Source organism: Musa acuminata, chromosome BXJ3-9 (genome assembly GCF_036884655.1).
Source record: "Musa acuminata AAA Group cultivar baxijiao chromosome BXJ3-9, Cavendish_Baxijiao_AAA, whole genome shotgun sequence".
Taxonomy (NCBI): domain Eukaryota; kingdom Viridiplantae; phylum Streptophyta; class Magnoliopsida; order Zingiberales; family Musaceae; genus Musa; species Musa acuminata.
The window spans coordinates 7,570,014-7,590,607 of record NC_088357.1 but is presented as its reverse complement, the minus strand read 5'-3'; the positions used below and the strand labels follow the sequence as shown (position 1 = coordinate 7,590,607).

Genomic DNA, 20,594 nt, shown 5'->3' with positions numbered 1-20,594 from the left:
ATATTTATAATTTCTAAAAAATATATTAATACTTTCAAAAATAGACTAGACAGAATTATTGGATATTTACTATGATCACAAATCCTTGATACAACATACAGGTTTGATCTTTCCTCTCCTTTTATTATGTTTCCCATATATTCTTTTTTTTTATAATATAAATATTTAATTAACTAATAACATTATGATTAATGAAAATATAAGAGAATTTAAAATCATACTCAATATAATTTGCTGGGCTTGATTTAAATCCATTTGGTATAAAAATGTATCATTCAATTTTTTTTCTTATTTTATTCTCCTTTTCTTATTTTCTCTTTCTTCTCTGGTGACCTCTTTTTTTTTCACACGGCAGATTCCTTCTCTCTCTCTCTCTCTCTCTTAGTCAAATTTAGTCAAATTTGAATAAACTCCGATCAATTTAGTCAAATTTGAATGAACTCGGATGAAATCCCATACATACATACATACATATTTAGTTTTTCTCTTAATTCCAAAATAATGATGCACTCCCCATATCAGATTAGCAAAGCTACTAAAGCTTTTTCAATCTATCTTCTTCTGGACGCATTAATGACTAAGTTTGGATGAAGATCGTGAATGTGAATGTGTTTTCTGATTTAGAATTTTTGATGGGATAATGGAGGAAAACAGACTGCTCTTTTGTTTTTTGTTTTTTTGAGTTGTTTGAACAACGACTTTAAAATATCTTCCAAAGCATAAGTTTGGAAATTAATAAATTAATTCAAATATGTTTTTATAATTTTTAAAATCATAATTACTTTATGCATGAAAAATGATTTATTATAGTAATTTTTTTTTTCACGACTGACGATGAATTAATTGATCTATCAGCTTTATTTTATCTAAGTCACTAATCAAGATTTTATACCAAAATTAATAATAATATATTTATTAAATTTTAATATTTTTTTTTACTTTTAACGTGGGACTAATCAAGATGTTATAATTTCTTTATATCTTGTCTATGAACCATTGATGTCTATCATCTTTTCGATATATTTTCATACTTGAGCTATAGTTGTTGGTGAATTATCCAACAATAAAATAAGACGAAAGAATTATACTTGATCTTTTTCCCCTGCTTATGTCTCCTCTATCGTTCATGATTACTATGGTAGCGTGGCGAATTATAATGCCAAAAAGAAGAGGTTGTTGCACCATCCATAATTTAATTTGATGCTAGAGGAGTAATTGTATTTTACTTCCATCATCGTGTTAAATAATTTATCATTTCATTTGTTCATCATCTTTTTATCTTAAACATCATAGTCTATTTTCAAAATCAATACAGATGCCAATAAAAATAAGAAAAACTTAATAATAAGCTCGATAAATATAATTCCAAATACAAAGACAATCAAGCGGTATATCATATCCTATTGTAGATCTCATCATCGCTCTGATATGTCAATCAAACAGGATGTCACTCTGATAAGTCAACTCAACCTAGTCAAACTTGGCAGCCGTCACGTTACCGACGCCCCTTAACTTGACAACCTAACATGGACAAATGAATGATATAATAACTATCAAGTTGTTCAGCTCATCTCCTCTGCCATTCATATCTCCCGACTGCTTGAAATTACTGTCACTATCCCACTCAAAAGCTCCTTATCTCTTTATGTAGATATCAATTCGTAGACAAAATACAATACAATACACTCCAAGGATAAATCACTGATTCTTAACTTCCCATAGTTGCATGAAATGAATACTAAATCCTCACACGGCCATCTTCAAACAATGTTGAGCTATCAACTGTCGCAGACATTTCATCAAACGACAGTCGCGACGCGGATCAAATCATATGCTTAATACGTTCTCAAGCGGCGCGGGCCACGGCATGGCTCGCATCTGCCAAATCCTCGAGATCGAGCTGGAGCCTCCGGCGACTCACCAATCTGGGGACGGTGACCGTCAGGACGCCATCCTCGTACGCCGCCGTGATCCCGTCGATGTCCACCGTCTCTGGCAACCGGAACTTCCTGACGAATCCCCTCCTCTCCCTCTGCGCCGGCTCACCGACGCCGTCGTCGTCCCGCCGCTCCGTCCTGATCACCATGTACCGCGAGTCTTCCACCTCCACCCTGATCTCTTCCTTCCTCACCCCTGCATATGGACCAACGCAAATTCTGAGCTTCACCCGCCATCCCAAACGAAGAATAGACGACGAAAAGAGCCTCTGTTACCTGGCAAGTCTGCACTGAAGCGATGCGACTCGGGCGTTTCCGTCCAGTGCACATAGTTTTGCGGAGTGGCGGAGTCCGATGACGAGAAAAAGTGAGGAGCGGGGAAGAGGGGCCATGAGGACTGGATCGGGTAGTAGAGTTCCATCTCGATGATGGTAATAGCAGGAGCCAACGTGAGGAGTATTTGTAAGGAAGAGGAAGCGATTGGGTGGGCTACGGATAGCCGTCTGTGACTCTTGGGCGGTACTAATAGCCAGAGCTCGCCCCACTGGGAGTCGAGTGTTGCAGTACCGAGGGTGCTTCTCGCGGTCAAGTTTTGGCCACAAAAAAGGAATCTTGCTTAAGATCTAGCGAGACATAATTGATTTCGACTAGATTCTGCCCATAAAAAAAGATCTAGAGATAAGCCTTTGGGAGTTGGCGGCTGGGAGATATCTATTGTGTACGTAAAGGCTTCCTGTCCTCCTCAAAAGATCTTCCCAAGTATTTTTTTCCCTTTCCTTTTGCTTTCTTGCTTAATTCTTAATCTTTTGCTCTGAGATCGATCGATAGTTAGTAGATCACAAATGCCTTCTAATCAATGATTACAAGTGAGTTTTCCTTCCAACACTTGGGTAAAATTGTTCTGCCGACCTTATCTAGTCTACATCTGACGAATAAGTTTTCGGATAAGTGCATTACAACACATGTTAGACATATTTTCCTCGCGGATAAGATCAAAACGATTGATTGGTTGGTATGACATGTCAAGATGTTGACAGAGGATAATCTAATAGAAAAAAAAAATAGGTTGCCTACTGCTGTATGCCTTTAAGCAGAATGTACAAACAAAGATTTTTGTATCAAACATATTAAGTTCAGACATATTGGAGCAATACAATATGAAACCCAACTCCAGTTTAGTTCAGAATAATGTAACTAAAGCTCAGTTATGCAAATTAGACACAGGAACAATATTTAGATTCCAATGCTTTATAGGATTTGAAGATCTTGTAGTCCTATGAAGCCACCATTAACAGACTTGAAAGTACAGTCCAATAGAATTGATCATCATCCTGAATTCAATCACTGTTGCAGAAATTAAGCTCATTGTGACATCAAGATGCACACGAATTTACAAATTGTCTTAAGATTTTTCATTTTATAACTATGTACTTGTTTAGCTTGTAATGCCCAAGATTAGGACATAACTGCTAACACACTGATAGATCCATTTCTAGGAGAAACTTGAGGGAACCCATCTACTTTCTTGCTTTCTTCCTCTCATTCTTTGAGGGTCTCTCTGTCTTCAGATACTAGCTTGCTGCTGGTAATGTTGTCATAGGTAATGGATGACACCAAGTAAATTGTGATGTCAATGGAGATGTTCCATAACTAGGAAGGCTGATTCTGTCATCTGTTTCCTAGTCAAGATTGCTCAGCAGAGGTTGCTTGTTGTCCTCCCATTTGTCTAGTCTTCTCATGGCTTGTTCCACCTGCATTGCCAGAAACACATCCAACAATTTTCCAGGACTTCAAGACAAATCCATCACATTTTTAACCTCTTCTCAGAATTACTGAATGAGTTATTGACTTATCAATTTGTAAGTTGACATTTCATATAAAATCAATTTTGGAGCACTGGGATGGAAGATCAACTCCATTGAATGTGACTAAAATGACTTGAATTTCCTATAATCTCACCTATCATGGAAAAGAGCAATGAAGCAGACCGTACAAAATTGATTTAAATTGGTCAGCAAGTTATCCTTTAAGCTAGCAATATTACACAATGTAGCACCAGCTGATCAGATGCAACAATTACAGAAAGAAATCGACAAGATAACTGAACAGGAAAAAGTACATACCTCTTTGTTCCAATCTGTGCGGAAAGTAACCCAAATCAAAATGAAGGTCTGCATGAGTGTTCCGCCAAGCATACCTCCCCATATGCCCTGTACATGCCAAGTTGATTAGGCATGCAAATTGAGCTCGTTACTGATGAATGTAAAGGCCTTGGATGCACAAAATGTTTCTTTTCTCTAATAGTTATGACCATTTGGAGTAACTCAAACATTTCCATGAACTTGGGGATGAAAATAATGCAGTAGCATGTACCTTTGCTCCTAGATCAAACTTAAAGCCAAGGAGAATGCCAAGTGGAATTCCTACAAAATAATAGCATCCCACATTTACGTATGCTACAAATGCTTGCCATCCGCACCCGACAGCCACACCTGCATTTATTATGTATACCAGTTAAATTGCAGTTATATCAGTGGAAGTTTATGCAGCAGTAAGATAGTGCAGCAGAGTGCGGTGATAACCGGACAACACAGGTTGGATGCCATTGAGAATGAGGGTGGCGGCGAGCAGGGGGGAGAGCTCGGAGACAGCACGGGCCACAGTCTCACCCTCCGTGAAAGCATAGCTGATGTAGTGGCGAAGGCAGAGCATGATCGTAGCTACTATCAAGGATATTATAAGAGACAGCACTGTTACCACCACCACCGAGAATTCCGCTGACTTCGGATGACCGGCGCCGAGCTCATTGCCAACTCTCACGCTGCCAGTCCAAGACAATGAGATCAGTTCGAGCGTTTCTTTGCCTTAAAATATGATATTGTAGAAGATATAAATATGATCCTTTAAACAGGACTTTTGTGGGACGTATGGTCGAACACCATCAGTGTCCTATCTCGGGCTCCATTAGCATTGCTCTTCTAAGTTGCGTGAAACAGGAGAGGATGGAAAAGGAGAGACCTGGCAGCTGCATTGAAGCCGACTGAGATCATGAACGCCCACCCGGCAATGCTCATGCTGCATATAGCAATAAGCACTTCAGTCAATCAAATACTATGAATATTGTTACCGTCATCATCCAACATGCCTCGTTCTTTATGCAACATCAGCATCACTAAAAATTGCTATCATCATGTTGTCATGATCTAACGAGTTCCTCTCTGATAATTACTCTCTTTTCAGCACCTACGAACATGATTTATATCCAAGATTTCAGAACAAATAGGCGAGCAGTTGAAGTTCTCACCACACCGTGAGTGAATCCAGGGCCAGTTGAGGATCCTTCAGCAGACCAGCAATCAAGACCATGATCTGGTAGTACCACGTCTCCAGGCAGAGCATCACCGCCGACGCCGTCGACAGCTTGAAGAACTCTGGCAGGCCGGCAAACGCCTGCCAGCTGAACCCGGTCCACGTGAACCGGCACCGCCGGCTCGTCACGATGTAGAGAAATTGGGCCGCAACTATGATCCACCAGTTCAGGCTCAACACCAGGGAGGCCCCCAACAAGCCCAAACCAACCTTGTACACCACCACCCAGCTCAGCACCAGGTGCACCGCCAGCGCACCGGCGGAGATGCACGCGCTCGGCGTCACGATGCTCTGAGCCTGCAGGAACTTCTGGATCGGGAAGTTGGCGGCGTAGGCGAAGATCTGCGGGATGAGGCCGTACACGAATATCGACGCGGCCGTTGCGATCTCTGGCGATTGCCCCAGTAGTAGTAGTAGCGGCCTCGAGAAGGCGTATACCACCGCGAGAGGTATTCCGGTCGCCATCAGGAGCACCGTCGAGCGCTGCAGGTATATGCCGAGCATCTCGTACTTGTGCGCGCCGTAGGCTTGTCCGCATAGCGTCTCTACGGCACTCCCCATCCCTAGCTGATATGTCATGCAAAAAAGATTAAAAACTTTAATCCAAGTTCGGAAAATATGAATTTATCCAAAAATCCAAAAAAATTTGTTGACCATATCAGCTATAATTTCTTTTACTAAGTCTTATGATCATCAAATTCTCTAATTATTCATAACGGATATCAAACATCATGTATGGTGATAAAATCATCAATTTGAAATGTAATTAAGCAGCAACTTACAGGTGTAATATAGTATCATTGTAGTAGAAATTTGGATGTCGTGTTGCTGTAAGGTCTACGGGGAGGAATGCCTTACCATGAGGCCGTAGGCGAAGATTTGGATCCCGTTGTTTCCGAGGGAGGACGCGGCGAGCTCGAGGTTTCCGAGATGGCCGGAGAAGACCTGAGTGCCGAGCGAGAGAAGGTTGTTCAGCATGTAGACGACCACGGCGGGAGCAGCGAGGGGGAAGAGAAGCTGCATCTCGACGGTGGTGGCTGACCAGAGTCGGCGAGGCCATGGCATAGTTAGGTCTGTAAGTATGCTCTCCAGCCGGCGGCTGGAGCCGTGGGTGGCTTCACCGCCGTGATCGCCTGCCATGGCAAACAACGAGAGCTAGTGTACACCGTGGGATAAGAAGGCTGGAATCCTCGGGCTGCGAAGGAACATGAACATGTGGTCCACCCGATTCCCATCTATCTTATCATCCATGGCCATATCTTGATGTGTCTTATTCTGTGAGCTTCAAGGGAGTTCCAACACCGGCACAGTTTGTCCTTATACGGTAGCCTTATGTGATCTCCTCGTTAACCGCATGTAATTCCAATGGAGTAGCTGTACATATTGCACTACAGGAGAAGCAATTTTATGGTCTTCCTTGACAGTTCTTCGTGTGCATCGGCATCGACGGCTCTGTGCAAATGGAGTCCACTCACGTCCTCTTTGTTAATGTTGGCATCAACGGGATGGACATATCTATCTCAGTCACTCCTCGGCAAGTTTCAAACGTCTCCGTTACTGTCAGGTTCTCAATTATTATGTGCAACCCTACAAACGCTCATGTTGTCCTCTACACATCGGAGTCCATGTATCGGCATCAAGAATACCCCTATACTAATGTCTCTTCTAGTTCTGTCAGATTTTATGTTGCACTTCGGATTTTTCCACCTTGTCTTGGGTTTGTCCCTTTTATTAATGCTCTGTATTGATCCAAGATCTGATGGTTTAGGTTGTATATCCAAAAGAGATTCTGACCCTCAAAACATCTCATGGATTTTGCAATATTTTGTCTCTTTAGTTTGCTTCCTTGAGACCATGTGGTCTATATTTTTGTTCAGTTTAAGATCACCAAGAAACTGAAGAAAGATCATAAATAATTATCTTTATGTCGGATCACAAAATGTTCCCAAGCAAGCATACGGTCCAATATCATCTCACGTATGCATATGTACAGAAGCAATTTTTCAGGCGTGTATTCGTTTCTTTTTTGATGGATCTTCATGGTTTGTGATATGAATAACATTTTTCTCATTGATTAATAAGTTTCTAGATTGGTAAGCCGTCATTTTGCTTGTGATATACGGCTAAGGTGGAGGGATGTATATAAAACCCTTGACCTTGCAGATGTACGTAGCTACCAAGACTGGTCCATAACGTGTGGCGATGATCTTTGAAATCTGTTGTTATCGAAGAAGGAATAGATGATGTATGCTTAGAAAAAACTGTAAATAAGCAATCGATACTTATCTTGGTTTGCTTCATGGCACGTTGCTTTGAGAACGTGGCACCTGCGAGCCTTTGATGATGTGATACTTCCAAGTCAACTCATCTATTATGTCCATGGTTTCTACTGTTGTGTTCAGCAATGACGCACGTAGCATGAGACGATTCCATGCATGCTAAATGTTTGACTTCACGAGAAGCATGGTTTTCACAACCATAGTAACCCATAGAAACGATCAGGTTTTTCCTTTACAGGGCCTTCGGTTGAGAGTTATTCAAGTCAAACATATCTCGTCGGATTCAACGTCTGATCTATAATAGACTTTTAAGATGTCATGGTCTTAATTAGAGAATGCAAGTAAATGTGTATAATCTTAGCTGTTGAAAAGCTTCCACAATAACAAATAGTTAAATCATTCTACGAAGAAGAAATCTTCTTTGCTTGCTTGTCGTTCCTTTTCTGGTTTATTCTTACTGCGACTATTTTCTACCATGCATATCTTCTTCCTGTAGCTTCTATTTGACTAAAAAAAGTTTATATAAATGTATGATTGAGTACACCTTCCGAAGAACAACACGGCATGAAATCTTCTAATTCAGAACAGGAAAATTGAGTAGCTTGCAAGTTCGCTTATACAACTGCGGAATCGTAGAAAACAGCAGAGATAGGAGGATTTCATCCACTCTAATTTTTTTTGTTTTTGCGAAGCATTTAGACGAAGAGATTGTTAGCCTTCACCACCGTCTTGTTTTTCCCAAGAAAGAGCTCCATTTTCTCAACAGTAAGGTGGCAAACCGGAGCGCAGTAGATTAGTCTTAAACAGGCAAAGAATTGGCTTAAGCCACCACCTCTTCCAGGTGGTAAAGTTCCACCAAACCATTCGTATCTCTCTTGCATGGTGGCATCCTGCTATTTAATCCATCTCTAGTTTGATACTTCACATATATTCACCTAAATAATAGATGTAATAAATATGTAATAAATAATACACATATATTCACCTAAAATGTAAACATCAAAACTCTTAAATAATCCTCTAAAATATCTTTTATATGTCCTCCCTCGTAATTTATTTTACATCATCTAATCTACGATCTGTATATGACACATTAAATTGGAGAAAGAGGGATACAAGTATGAACCCTATCTTGAACAAGACACACTCTTGTAAGACAAGCATGCGTCGTCATCATCTTCAGATCAACAGCTTACTCGGGTACCTCAGGTATGGTCTGTAGACTCGGCCTCCAGTGCGTCTCTTGATCATGGTGTTCCCAGGTCTCGCCCATGCTGATGAGATCGGCAAGGAGTTGTTGAAGCGGCCGTTCTTTGCCTCTTGTTCCTCGTAGCAGCTCCTCCAGTTGCTTCTTGCTGATCCTGATCTTGATCTCGGTCGAGCCGGCGCCTCCCTCCTCCCTCTCCGGTTCCAAGAAAAGCTTGGCTTCATCCTGCTGCGTTCCGCGACGCCCGGAGCTCTTTTGCCCCATGCCTCCCCAGAAATCATCCTCATCGACGCCACCGACCCGCTTCTGCAAGCCGACGCAGTTCCCCATCTCTCTTCTCTTCCTGGCAATCCGGGTTGAAAGCAGCTTCTTTTCGCTCAGAACGTCGATGTTTGAAGAGGTAGCAGCACGCGGAAGGAGTCTCTATTTATAGAGGGGCGGAATAAAGAAAGTTAAATACTTCGATGACATGAGATCACATGTGCGGAAATTAAAGGAGGAGAGGGTCAAATCTGATCCAGAGAATGGAACGCCACCGTTGGATCGAGTCCCACGTGGCGACGATGACGAAAGCCAGTTCAGCAACGTGCCTGCTTCGGCGACGGCTGGCGTCGGCGCTGTCGCATTGTTGGCTGTCGGGGCCCGCCGACACCGACACGGTGTGAACCGAACCGTGGAGCCGATCGTCCGTGGGAAAGGCCGACCGTCAGGGCAGCTCCAATCCGGCCGTCGAGTGCTTCTTCGCTGTTGAAGCTCGTCGGTAAATATCTTATTTATTAAGTAAACAAATAATTCGTTATTCATTTTTATTGACGAATTTAAGGCGATGGAGTTGACTTTTGGGCCATGACTCAGATGCTATTGGTTGTGAATTAAAGATGGGCGGATGTGCAGTTTGCCGACATCAACTACTAAATGGCTTCGAATTAGACGTTTCAATCGAACCAAGAAACGTCAAGGAATACCGTAATTTTGATGAGAACAGTTTTGTCGAACTGGAATAGAATTTGATTCGAGAGATCCGAAACAATGCCGGCGAACTAATAAATGTGAAGATTTAAGATGATATGATGCGACACAGAATGTGTTAATTAGGTAAACAAGATGTTTATTACTGATTGGAGTATAACCTGGTCATTGGATGAAGCATAATATTGGATCTTAGCCTTTTAGAGTACAAGTCCAACTTATCTCGGTTCCTGCTTAGGTCTGCAGTGCATGCATTAGGATTACAGCCATGAAAAATGATCTATCCATCTACTGAGTGTTGCCAATCATCCATGATTTCTTGTAGACTGGTGGCTGATTTCAACAACAATCGCAGAACTTGTTCCAGCTCTCTGTCTCGTCCGAACACTTGAGTTTAAGCCAAAATGGAACTTGTACTTCGATTCACCGAGGCTTTCCTCTGTTTCGATCGACTCTTATCTTCTTCATATGACGGACCAAAGACTTTCTCTGCTACAGTCGCGTACCTATCTATTCTTCCCTAGATTTCCCGTATTTTAGACACACCATCGTCATTATCTTCTCTACCGAAAAAGCTTATTGTAACAGCACCAAATGATGAAGCTCTTCTCTTTCTCTTTGGAGGGAGATTAGAAGAAGATGGTGATTGATAACTTGCCTCCTCTCCTTGCTTCTCCATCTGCTGCTTCTGCAGAACTCGGTAGTGGAATTCGTCCAGTAAATCCTCAGCGTCACAAGCCGCCTCCTCGAGCTGTATCACCAATACTTTGGCATACTGTTTCAAGGTCTCTTCTTTGATCCACGGATTCTCGGCTTTGCTGGTGACGGACTGACTTTTGAGAAGTCTTTAGCTTGATGAGATTATCTTGAAGTCCGTCCTTCACCCCAAATTGGACTGTGAAGTCAGCCAGCTTCTGGACCAAGCTCCCGATAAAGTTGGCAGCGAGCCATCCCGGGGCTGATAGGATCAACGGCATTTTAGCGAAGAGCTGATGCTTCTTCCTCCAAACACAGAACAGAGAGACCTCAAGAAGAGAGAGCCTTTTGCTCGGAAGAAGGGCTTTTACCGCTGCAAATTCCGACAGGTAGCTGAAAGCATTTGGAACCTGGACACAAAACCCACATGCAATACCTCTGACACTGCAATGATTCAGTCATATATCTCGCTTATTGACCCCTTACACCGCTATCAAATACCTACTCGGAATTTGCAGTTCAATGTCCGGTGATGGTCATGCAATTGGGCTTCGACTGGGGCACACGTTGAGTGAACAGTTCCTAGGGAGACCCAACAACATAGACAGCCCAGACCACGATCTTATGCCTTCATCAAAGCGTTTCTGCCACGTTCATAGAGCAGCAACAACAGATCGCATACTTCATAGACCAAAGCTCGATTCTGGCAGAATTTGATAGGAATGAACTATATGGATAACCAATTATGCTCTAATTTATACAAAATATGTATCATTAGAAAGCTTTGTCAATCTAGTTTTAGGAAAATTAAGGTTAATAAGAATTGAAATTTACAACAGGAAGTTACAGATAATTTTGTAGCGTAAGGTCTGAAAATATTAGCTCTGTTTTACTGAATCCATAGGGTCGATGAAAGCAGATGTTTCAGTTAGCAATTGTACTCCAAAAATTTCAAATCAAGTATATACAGAAAGAATTTTGAGTCTAGCTTCGAATGAATCATACTTTGTATGAATCTGAGTTCACAGAATCTGTAGTTAAGCAACAAGAGGTCAGAAATTTCGGTCCCTGTTTTACAGAATCTGTAGGGTTAATTTAAACAGAAGTCTTAGTAGGCATTTAAACTCCAAATCGTTCGATCTTAGTATCAAAATAAAGATTTTTTTGTCTACTTTCAAATGGAAACAGGTTTTATCTAAATCAGAGTTTATTACAAAATGTTATGACCGAAACATTGCATAGAGGTCAGATTACTGAAAAATTACAGATTCATATCTTTATATCAAAACGAAAGGAGGTCTCGTTCTCAGTTGAAATCTTTCAAATTTTGCAGAATAAAAATGGAAACAGAGATTAAGGTTATTGTGGGATGGGGTTAAAACACTTGCCTTAAAATTATTTGAATCCCAAATATGAGAAAATTGATGAAAAACCTCAAGCTCTTCTTCTTCTTCTTCTTCTTCTCTTAAACTCACGTTGGCTGCAACTCTTCAGATTTGTTTTCTTTAACCTTTCATCTAATTATTTAGGTTTTGGCTAATACAAAAGTTGCAAGGTGTCATGCATGCATGAAAGGGGCTAGGTGTCATCTTTAGAGCAAAGATAAGTGACACCAACCTTAGGTTAGTCCACTATATTTTTTTTTTCTTCTTAACTTAAATCTGAATCTTTCATAAATTATATCAAACTTCTAATATTTACTCTTAGGTCCCTAGCCATAAACTTTTAATATAATATCATTGAATATAAAATAATTATTAAATAATCCTTATTTTTACAAACAAACCTTTTACTAAATTTTTTTTTAAAAAAAATGGGGGATGTTACAATTGCTGAGAGAAAGGTCCTTGTTTAGAAAATTCATACGAAGGACAATCCAACTGATATGCTTACGAAGCCTCTTCCGGTTTACAAGTTCAAGCAGTGTTTGGACTTGGTTGGTGTTCATTGTTGGTGATTGCCCATTAGGGCTTTTATGAAGAAGGTGGAGCAAGTTTTGTTGGGACATGCCAAGGTGGAGATTTGTTAGTTTGGCAAGTCCCATAATCCCACATTGGGAAAATCAGTCTTGTTATCTCCTATTGGAACTATAAATAAGGGTCTGAGCTTTGAAGTCAAAGGCACCACAAGTGGCACCACAAGAAAAACCTAAGTGTTTGCTTTGGGTTTAAGTCCACACTTAGTTAAATAGTTTAGGCTTATAGTTGAGGTTTTTCTTGTTTAATATTTTCGAGTGTTTTATGGCCTAGGAACATCTTCTTAAGGCTTTTGTAATAGTCCCTTTTATAGTAGTGATTTGCTAATCTTTCGTCTGTGGATATAGGTCAAAGTCAATTGACCGAACTATTTAAATTTGGTGTTCTTGTCGCTTTTATATTTTCCGCTTTATTATTTTTGTTTGGTTGTCAAAATTACGGTAAATATCCTGATGTCAGCTCTAACATCTTCATACGACGGACCAAGACTTTCTATGCTACAGTCGCGTACCTATCTGTTCTTCCCTGGATTTCCCGTATTTTAGACACCATCGTCATTATCTTCTCTACCGAAAAAGCTTATTGTAACAGCACCAAATGATGAAGCTCTTCTCTTTCTCTTTGGAGGGAGATTAGAAGAAGATAGTGATTGATAACTTGCCTCCTCTCCTTGCTTCTCCATCTGCTGCTTCTGCAGAACTCGGTAGTGGAACTCGTCCAGTAAATCCTCAGCGTCACAAGCCGCCTCCTCGAGCTGTATCACCAATACTTTGGCATACTGTTTCAAGGTCTCATCTTTGATCCACGGATTCTCAGCTTTGCTGGTGACGGACTGAAGTTTGAGAAGTCTTTAGCTTGATGAGATTATCTTGAAGTCCGTCCTTCACCCCAAATTGGACTGTGAAGTCAGCCAGCTTCTGGACCAAGCTCCCGATAAAGTTGTCAGCGAGCCATCCCGGGGCTATTTTAGCGAAGAGCTGATGCTTCTTCCTCCAAACACAGAACAGAGATACCTCAAGAAGAGAGAGCCTTTTGCTCGGAAGAAGGGCTTTTACCGCTGCAAATTCCGACAGGTAGCTGAAACCATTTGGAAGCTGGACACAAAACCCACATGCAATACCTCTGACACTGCAATGATTCAGTCATATATCTCGCTTATTGACCCGTTACACCGCTATCAAATACCTACTCGGAATTTGCAGTTCAATGTCCGGTGACGGTCATGCAATTGGGCTTCGACTGGGGCACACGTTGAGTGAACAGTTCCTAGGGAGACCCAACAACATAGACAGCCCAGACCACGATCTTATGCCTTCATCAAAGCGTTTCTGCCACGTTCATAGAGCAGCAACAACAGATCGCATACTTCTTGCTCCTCGGGCAATCCTGTCGGCCTCTTGGATAAGATTCGCAACATGTTTTTGTACTAAGATCTAGTTCTCGTTCCTTCCCTCAATCGGTGAATGAGTTGTAGGATAAGCTAGCGTTTGGCTTTCACACTAGCTTCAAATGGATAAGGCAATCATGTACTTTACGCACAGTGTTGATATCATCCTCTGTCCAATTTTCGTGGAACTCATCTACATGATTGATTGATGCCCAATAAAACGCCCACCTGTGCAATACCAAAAGGACCAAAGCATCAAAGAAAGCCAGCTCTGCTCTCTCTCTCTCTCTCTCTCTGGCCCTTTTGCGGAAAGGCAAAGTTGATTTGGCCCGGGACTACTTGAAAGCAGACATGCACCTACCGTGGTGCAAGGTGTCCACTGGCCACCACCTAAAGCTCCCTCCTCGCGTGAGCTGTGCCCGAAAGAAGTCCATGGCCGATCGCGCTGGTCCCGGTCGCCGTCTCCCACGTGTGCCTCGTGCAGTGGAAGCAGGTGCCAGGTCGGGCGTCGAGCCCAGAAGCTTTTCCGTGACGAGAAGCAATGGCTGGTGGAGAATAATGCTGTGGGTCGACAACAACGACAGCAGAATAATGTCGCAGGCCCCGAGAGTCGCCTCTCCAGAACTCGCTATCGGTGCAGTTACGTGGCATGCTCTCCATCCGAACCAAACATCGATAACGTAAAAGGCCGGGCGGAGCTAAATCAGCATATTTTGAGTGGTAATTTGTTCTTCTGCTCACCGGGCGTGAGCGTATATCATGGTCGCAGTGATAAAACAAGGCATGAGGTGAGAGAAGAAGAAGAAGGGAGAAGGGAGATGGAAGCTCCAACAGTAACAGGGGTGGCCTCTGCGACAGGGGACGGTGGCCTCTCCGCTCTCTTATCCACAGAGTTCCTCATCTGTCCATCCGGGAATAAGGTGCGACTCATTGCTCATCTGATGCTGTCTATAGCCTTTTTTTACTGTTATTCTTCAAAGCATCTGCTGCTTGGGTTTGCTTATAGCTGCCAGGTTGTAGCTGGGAGTTCATTTAACTTGATTCTCTTGCTCTTTGTCAGGGATAGCTTTCCTGTAGTTTCTATCAAGCAAAGAAATTCTACAAAAGCCATATACTGTTTTTTCTCTTGTTGAGGACTTGAAGTTGTTGTTGTGAGGTTCTCGAAGAGCATAAAACATATAAAAAATGCAGTAAATCTTCATTTCTGCATCTGAATGTGCAGTATCTCAGAGTTCAAAACTTGATCTAGTCCAAATAGGGTCTCTCACCTGGCACCTTAGTTGACATCTTAATCCTTTATCTCTTGTTAGTGTGAGTTATTGGATGGTTGATTGTAATTAGGCTTCCTGATTTTAAAAAGTTTCAAAATTGCTTTGTTACAACTTTTTTGTTTCTTCCTGCTTCTCAATCCAAGCTTAAAAGGATATATCCTTTTTCATTGTTTTATCCCTGTTTGTTTCTCTAATTCAGTTGTTTTGATTTGCTTAAGAAGGAAAAAAAAGAGAATGAAAGAAAGAAAGAAAGAAAAGTGTCTCTTCTGCAATACAAGAATCTGAAACCTAGAACCATTATGTCAGGTGTTCCTTTTGAATTAGCATCAGGATCAACAATTCTTTATGCTGCTCTTCTTGCTACTGTTTGTTTCTCAGACATTCTGCCCTCTTTTTCTTGAAACTTAGGCAGCTCACTTTGTCTTCTTTAGGAATTCAGTGTACCTAGAGATGATCTAGAAGCATCTAGAAACCACACCTTAGTCGGGAGGCTCTTTTAAGTTTTATTGTAAAACAACATAGAAAAATAAAAAAAAATCTGCGTCGACTGTGTTTGAGATAAAATCGCTACGTGAATTGATTTACTTCTCCACACAGGCACACATACATGCTCATGGAAAAAAAAAGAAATGTCATGTTCCGGATTCATGAATCTGAAACCTCTTGCAATTGTCACTTAATCAAGAGCGTATCTCATATTATTTTGTATGACACAATATGTGAGATTAATGCGGACTTACAGGTTAATCCTAAAGACATAGAAGGAAAGACCATTGGTTTGTACTTCGCTGCAAATTGGTTCCAAAAATGTGTTTCATTCACCCCAGTTTTGGTCAGTGTTTACCACAAGCTAATGGAGCAGGAATTACCATTTGAAATTGTGTTTGTGTCGTCTGATGAGAACCAGTCCTCCTTTGAGCAGTTTTATAGCTCCATGCCATGGCCTGCAGTACCCTTCAGTGATATAAACTCCAAGAGAAGTCTGTCTCATAAATTCCAAATTGAAGGCATTCCAGCACTAATTATCCTCAAACCAGGTGGTGGCTTAATTCAGACAGAAGGAGTGGAGATCTTGTACCGCTACGGACTTCAGGCTTTCCCTTTTACATCCGAAAGGATCGCTGAATTGGAGGCCGAAGAAAAGAGAAAATATGCATCTCAAACCTTAGAGAAGCTCCTAGCGATCAGTGGTAAAGACCACATGATCAAACGCAATGACCAGGTAAGAGCATTGCACCTTAGATTTGAGTTGCAAGCGCTTATTAGATTGGCCCTCATGGCAATAGAAGTTGCAGGTAACTTTTTCGAGTTTGGTGGGAAAAACAGTAGGCCTGTACTTCGCAGCTCAATGGTGCCCTCCATGTCTGAAATTTACCTCAAGGCTGATGTCCATATACAATCACCTCCAAGAAAGAGGCGAAGAGTTTGAAGTTGTGTTTGTTTCTATGGACAGAGATGAGGCAGGATTCTTGCAATACTTCTCTGGCATGCCATGGCTTGCATTGCCCTACGGCGAAGAGTCTTCAAAAGCACTAGCTCGGTATTTCGATATCCAAGAGATTCCTATGCTTGTTATAATAGGCCCTGACGGGAAAACAGTCACAAAGGGAGGAAGGAACCTAATAAACCTGCATATGGAAATGGCATATCCATTCACCGAAGCTCACATTAGGTTGCTCCAAGAAAAAATGGATGAAGAAGCTCAGCGATACCCAACTTCTTTCAAACATGACGGTCACCGTCACGTACTTAATTTGGTTTCAGAGAAATCAGGAGGTGGCCCTTACATATGCTGTGCATGTGATGAGCAGGGCTTGGGTTGGGCATACCAATGCCTCGCATGTGGGTATGAGATACATCTTAAATGCGGCCGTGAGGTTAAGGAAGACACAGGAGACAGATGCTGATGGCTCTTCTTGTTCTCTGGGTGCAGGTAGGCAGTAGATGAACTTTGATAAGTAGGTGCTGATCATGTCTTTCTACTAGTGGAAAGCTTGGTTGTATAAAATATCAAAGTTAGACAAGTTCTGATGATTAATTGGGCAAAGGAGATGGATGGCATGGTAGGGAATCAGAATCATAGGTCCTTTGAACCTAGTAATACCCTTAAGCATGAACAGTAGTATCATTTTTGTCTCTTAGTATGTGTGTCTGGTGTTTCCTATGCTGGTTTTGTTTTGTTAGTGCCATGATCTGTCCCTACTCACCATACTGTACCTGAGAATGTGCTGATCGACGGTCGACGGCGACGACGTAGTTCCTGTTCCTGTTGACATTAGAATATCGATTATTAAGTTTCCAGATTTGTTTATTTCTTCATTGCATGCTCAATATGTTATACGCGAAATGTAATTGTGTTTTGAAACTGCTGTAGAATACGGGAAGTAAACTGTAATTTAGATTTTTGGTTGACCTCTACCGATTACTGTGTAATATATCACTTGCATGGTGTGAACCAGATCTAGTTTTTGCTTCCTATTCTGCAAAACCAAACTGGAATTTGTTCTCTTTCAATAGAGATAATTTTTTTTATGTTGGAATCTGATAGAGGTGAAGGATTCATGCATGATCTCTCTTTGACATGGGCTTTGTTTATTTGGATGGAAAGAAGCAACATATCTTTCAAGAACCATTTTCCTCTATTCTTGGGTGTGTAAACTGTTTGTGTGATGAATGCTTGTTGATGCTAGCAGAATGCATCAATAATTAGTGATTTTTGATGAGAGAATGACAACAGCACATATGCTTACATTTCTTCTTCAGAAAATGACCTGCTGCCTTTTTCTTTCTTTTTCTGACATCATGTTGGATTCAACATTGTAATTTGTTTCCAGTCAAGTAGTCACTTGTAAGTGGGATCAAGAACAAGTTAGAGGAAGTCAACAAGAAGCCAAATTATGTTGCATTGATCTGACAATTTCGATTGAAAGTGACTTTGATGCTTTCCTTGAATTTGATTTAACAACAAGAGTATTTATTATGATGTGATTCTGAAAAGCAATCATAAGGCATCCACATCTATTTAATTTGTTAGCACAGCAGCAATAGATGGCACTTAATTTTTCTAACACTCCCACTATAGAAAAATAACACTCAAATTGATAAACATAGCTGAAAATAAAACAAATGACTCTCAAGGCATAGCAGCTGAGTCCCAATCAAAATACCCAAAAAGCACAATAAGTACATCATACCTGAACATAGATAAAAGTATGTTTATGAGTTTAATTAAATCATCTAAAAGTGGATGAATAACTTATGTGGATTCTGCATGAAAGCTGAAACTACAAATCAAAATGAAACATGGCAACAAAAAACTAAGAAGGAAAATTAGAAGCAGCTACTAACCTGTTTAAAGGCCATGGAGGATGATCATTCTATCCAGTTCATATAAATCCCACAAGTTTTTCTCAGCACAGTGAGGTTGAAGATTTATATTATGACAAGAGTAACATGAAAATTGTTGTAGACAAGAACTTATGTGGACCTTTGGATTTCCCACCCAAAATAAACATCACTTTTAAGAACAGGGAAACTGTTGCCACACCCCTTCATCATGGAAATACTACCCCCCATAGGACAAACCAAACTAAACATCACCAAAAATTTTGCTTGCCATGTACACAGTGCAGAATAAATACCCATCACTCATTCACTTGTTGTTGAGTATCTTGAGGTCCAGTACTTCTCAATCTCTTTAGCTGTTCTTCCAGGGATTCTTCCAGCAATCAGTGACCACCTGCTTTTCAGCATGACAAGAAACATCAAAGAAAAAAAAAAAGCACAGATTGGTTCCAGCTGCAATCTCAAACGATGGCAAACCAAACCAACCTCTGTCCAACCAAATTATACATCCTGGCAATGAGTTTCTCCTCATCCTCTGAGAAATCCATCTTGGAAATTTGGCTGTTTCCTCCTGAAACAACCCCTAAGGTAGGCAAAAGGAGAAGAAGAAGAAGAAGAAGAAAAAAGATGTCGGCCATGCCAACTTTCCTGATGACAAAGAGCAGATATGTACCTTTAGAATCCATTGAAACATCCTCAGATGATCGATCCAAATCTGCCATACTGCAATAAATACAGAAGAATCCAAGATTGAGCACCCACCCTTTTCTCTATTGCCTACTCCCAAGAGATGTGGTGGTTTCTGTGGGAGATTAATGAGGTGAGTAGGCTCATAAGTAGGCTCATATAGAACGCTGGGGGAGAAGAATGGACGGTAGGAATAGGAGAGAGACTGGTAGTTGCTCTTAAAATCAAGAGTCGAGGGTTGAGAGGTTGGTGGAGAACTCGAGGGGTTAGATGGATTGGAAGGACATGAAAGATGCCTATAATGGAAACAAGGCATGGATGTCGGATAGATTTTCCTGGAATGGAAACGTGGCTGACCCACTGATAATACCCAAAGAAGAAGGTCTGCTTCATTGCCAATGGTTATTAACCTGATGATTGATACGTAGAAAGTAGGTAGGTGGTGGTCACCGCCGAGCTAAAGAAAGAAGAAGTGTGATAATGGCTTATTCTATGTGCTACCAATACTAATTATTGGAGATAGAGATGGTATTATTTGTGGATACAGTTATAGGTTTACAAGAGGGATTAATAATTGGATTGTTTTAAGTATAAAAAATGTGATATTCTTATTATACTCAAATTATCAAAAAAAAAATCCAGTCAAATATCTTCTAATACTACTAAAAGCCTAAATTTTTTTAATATTTATATTTTATAATTAAACAGAGTTTTTATGATGGATATTAATGAAATTAAATTTATAAGGGTAAATATATTATTTTTTTAAGAATAAATATTTATAAATATAACATTCTCTCATTCTTTGCTTCTTTGGTCTTATCCATCATTCTAAGGTGTCACTCTTTTCTCTTCTACTCGTCGTCTTCTCTCTCTAGAAATGGAAAGATACCTACCGTAAAATTTAAATTTTTATCAAGATCGAAATCTCTCTTTTTATTCTCCTCGAGATAATTTATCGAGATAATTTCTTTTTACTCCTTTTTCTTGTTCTTATTGTACTTCTTGATCGGTAAAATTATTATATTTGAGTTGAAATAAACTTGTCAAGAATCAATGAGTTGAAATAAACTTGTCAAGAATCAATAAGTTGAAATATTGGAGTTTTGGCTTGTTTACTTTGTTGTGGACCCAATTATGAAGGAGAACACATCTTTGACACTGATGTGCTTGCATAGGCAATGATGAGAGACAGTTTTGTTCTGACATCTCTTCAATTTTTGTGATGCTTACATTTTTCTAGTTTGGAGTATGGAAGATTGTGAAATTTTTATTAGTGGTCCACAGTGTGTCTCCCAGCAATACAATATGATCTCTAAGAACAAATGGAGAGATAGAATGTTCTATTCTTGGACTTACATCTGTCAACATTTTGGTAAATGTTTTGAGCACAATTCACACATACAGTTCTATAGATGAAATGTGTGACACAAATTAACTCATATACCAAGAAAATTATATTATATATATT

The 20,594-nt window shown here is 40.6% G+C and overlaps 5 protein-coding genes across 6 annotated transcripts; 1 reads left to right on the top strand and 4 right to left on the bottom strand.

The window, feature by feature from the left end:
- Positions 1-1,616: 1,616 nt before the first annotated feature.
- On the bottom strand, positions 1,617-2,482 carry LOC135649670 (15.4 kDa class V heat shock protein-like). Its single transcript, XM_065168294.1, has 2 exons — positions 2,214-2,482; positions 1,617-2,133 (listed from the first exon to the last, which is right to left on the bottom strand). Exons 1-2 carry the CDS (start codon positions 2,356-2,358, stop codon positions 1,847-1,849), a joined length of 432 nt encoding a protein of 143 aa, XP_065024366.1. The 5' UTR covers positions 2,359-2,482; the 3' UTR covers positions 1,617-1,846.
- A 759-nt stretch (positions 2,483-3,241) lies between these two features.
- On the bottom strand, positions 3,242-6,516 carry LOC135649669 (protein DETOXIFICATION 40-like). Its single transcript, XM_065168293.1, has 7 exons — positions 6,165-6,516; positions 5,242-5,873; positions 4,956-5,012; positions 4,520-4,758; positions 4,311-4,429; positions 4,061-4,147; positions 3,242-3,688 (listed from the first exon to the last, which is right to left on the bottom strand). The coding sequence occupies exons 1-7, from the start codon at positions 6,444-6,446 to the stop codon at positions 3,617-3,619; spliced, it is 1,488 nt and encodes a 495-aa protein (XP_065024365.1). The 5' UTR covers positions 6,447-6,516; the 3' UTR covers positions 3,242-3,616.
- A 2,261-nt stretch (positions 6,517-8,777) lies between these two features.
- LOC135650025 (uncharacterized) lies at positions 8,778-9,122 on the bottom strand. Its single transcript, XM_065169083.1, has one exon. It carries the CDS (start codon positions 9,120-9,122, stop codon positions 8,778-8,780), a length of 345 nt encoding a protein of 114 aa, XP_065025155.1.
- A 5,442-nt stretch (positions 9,123-14,564) lies between these two features.
- Positions 14,565-17,509, top strand: LOC103997656 (probable nucleoredoxin 2). Its single transcript, XM_009418947.3, has 3 exons — positions 14,565-14,740; positions 15,834-16,313; positions 16,387-17,509. Exons 1-3 carry the CDS (start codon positions 14,639-14,641, stop codon positions 16,996-16,998), a joined length of 1,194 nt encoding a protein of 397 aa, XP_009417222.2. The 5' UTR covers positions 14,565-14,638; the 3' UTR covers positions 16,999-17,509.
- A 1,001-nt stretch (positions 17,510-18,510) lies between these two features.
- On the bottom strand, positions 18,511-19,324 carry LOC135648495 (MYB-like transcription factor ETC1). Of its 2 annotated transcripts, none has more exons than XM_065166245.1 (3): positions 19,110-19,324; positions 18,923-19,019; positions 18,511-18,830 (listed from the first exon to the last, which is right to left on the bottom strand). In XM_065166245.1, exons 1-3 carry the CDS (start codon positions 19,156-19,158, stop codon positions 18,740-18,742), a joined length of 237 nt encoding a protein of 78 aa, XP_065022317.1. In that variant the 5' UTR covers positions 19,159-19,324; the 3' UTR covers positions 18,511-18,739. The 2 variants fall into 2 exon arrangements, with proteins under 2 accessions (XP_065022317.1, XP_065022318.1); XM_065166246.1 differs by having other exon boundaries at positions 18,923-19,007; positions 19,110-19,320.
- Between the last annotated feature and the right edge of the window lie 1,270 nt (positions 19,325-20,594).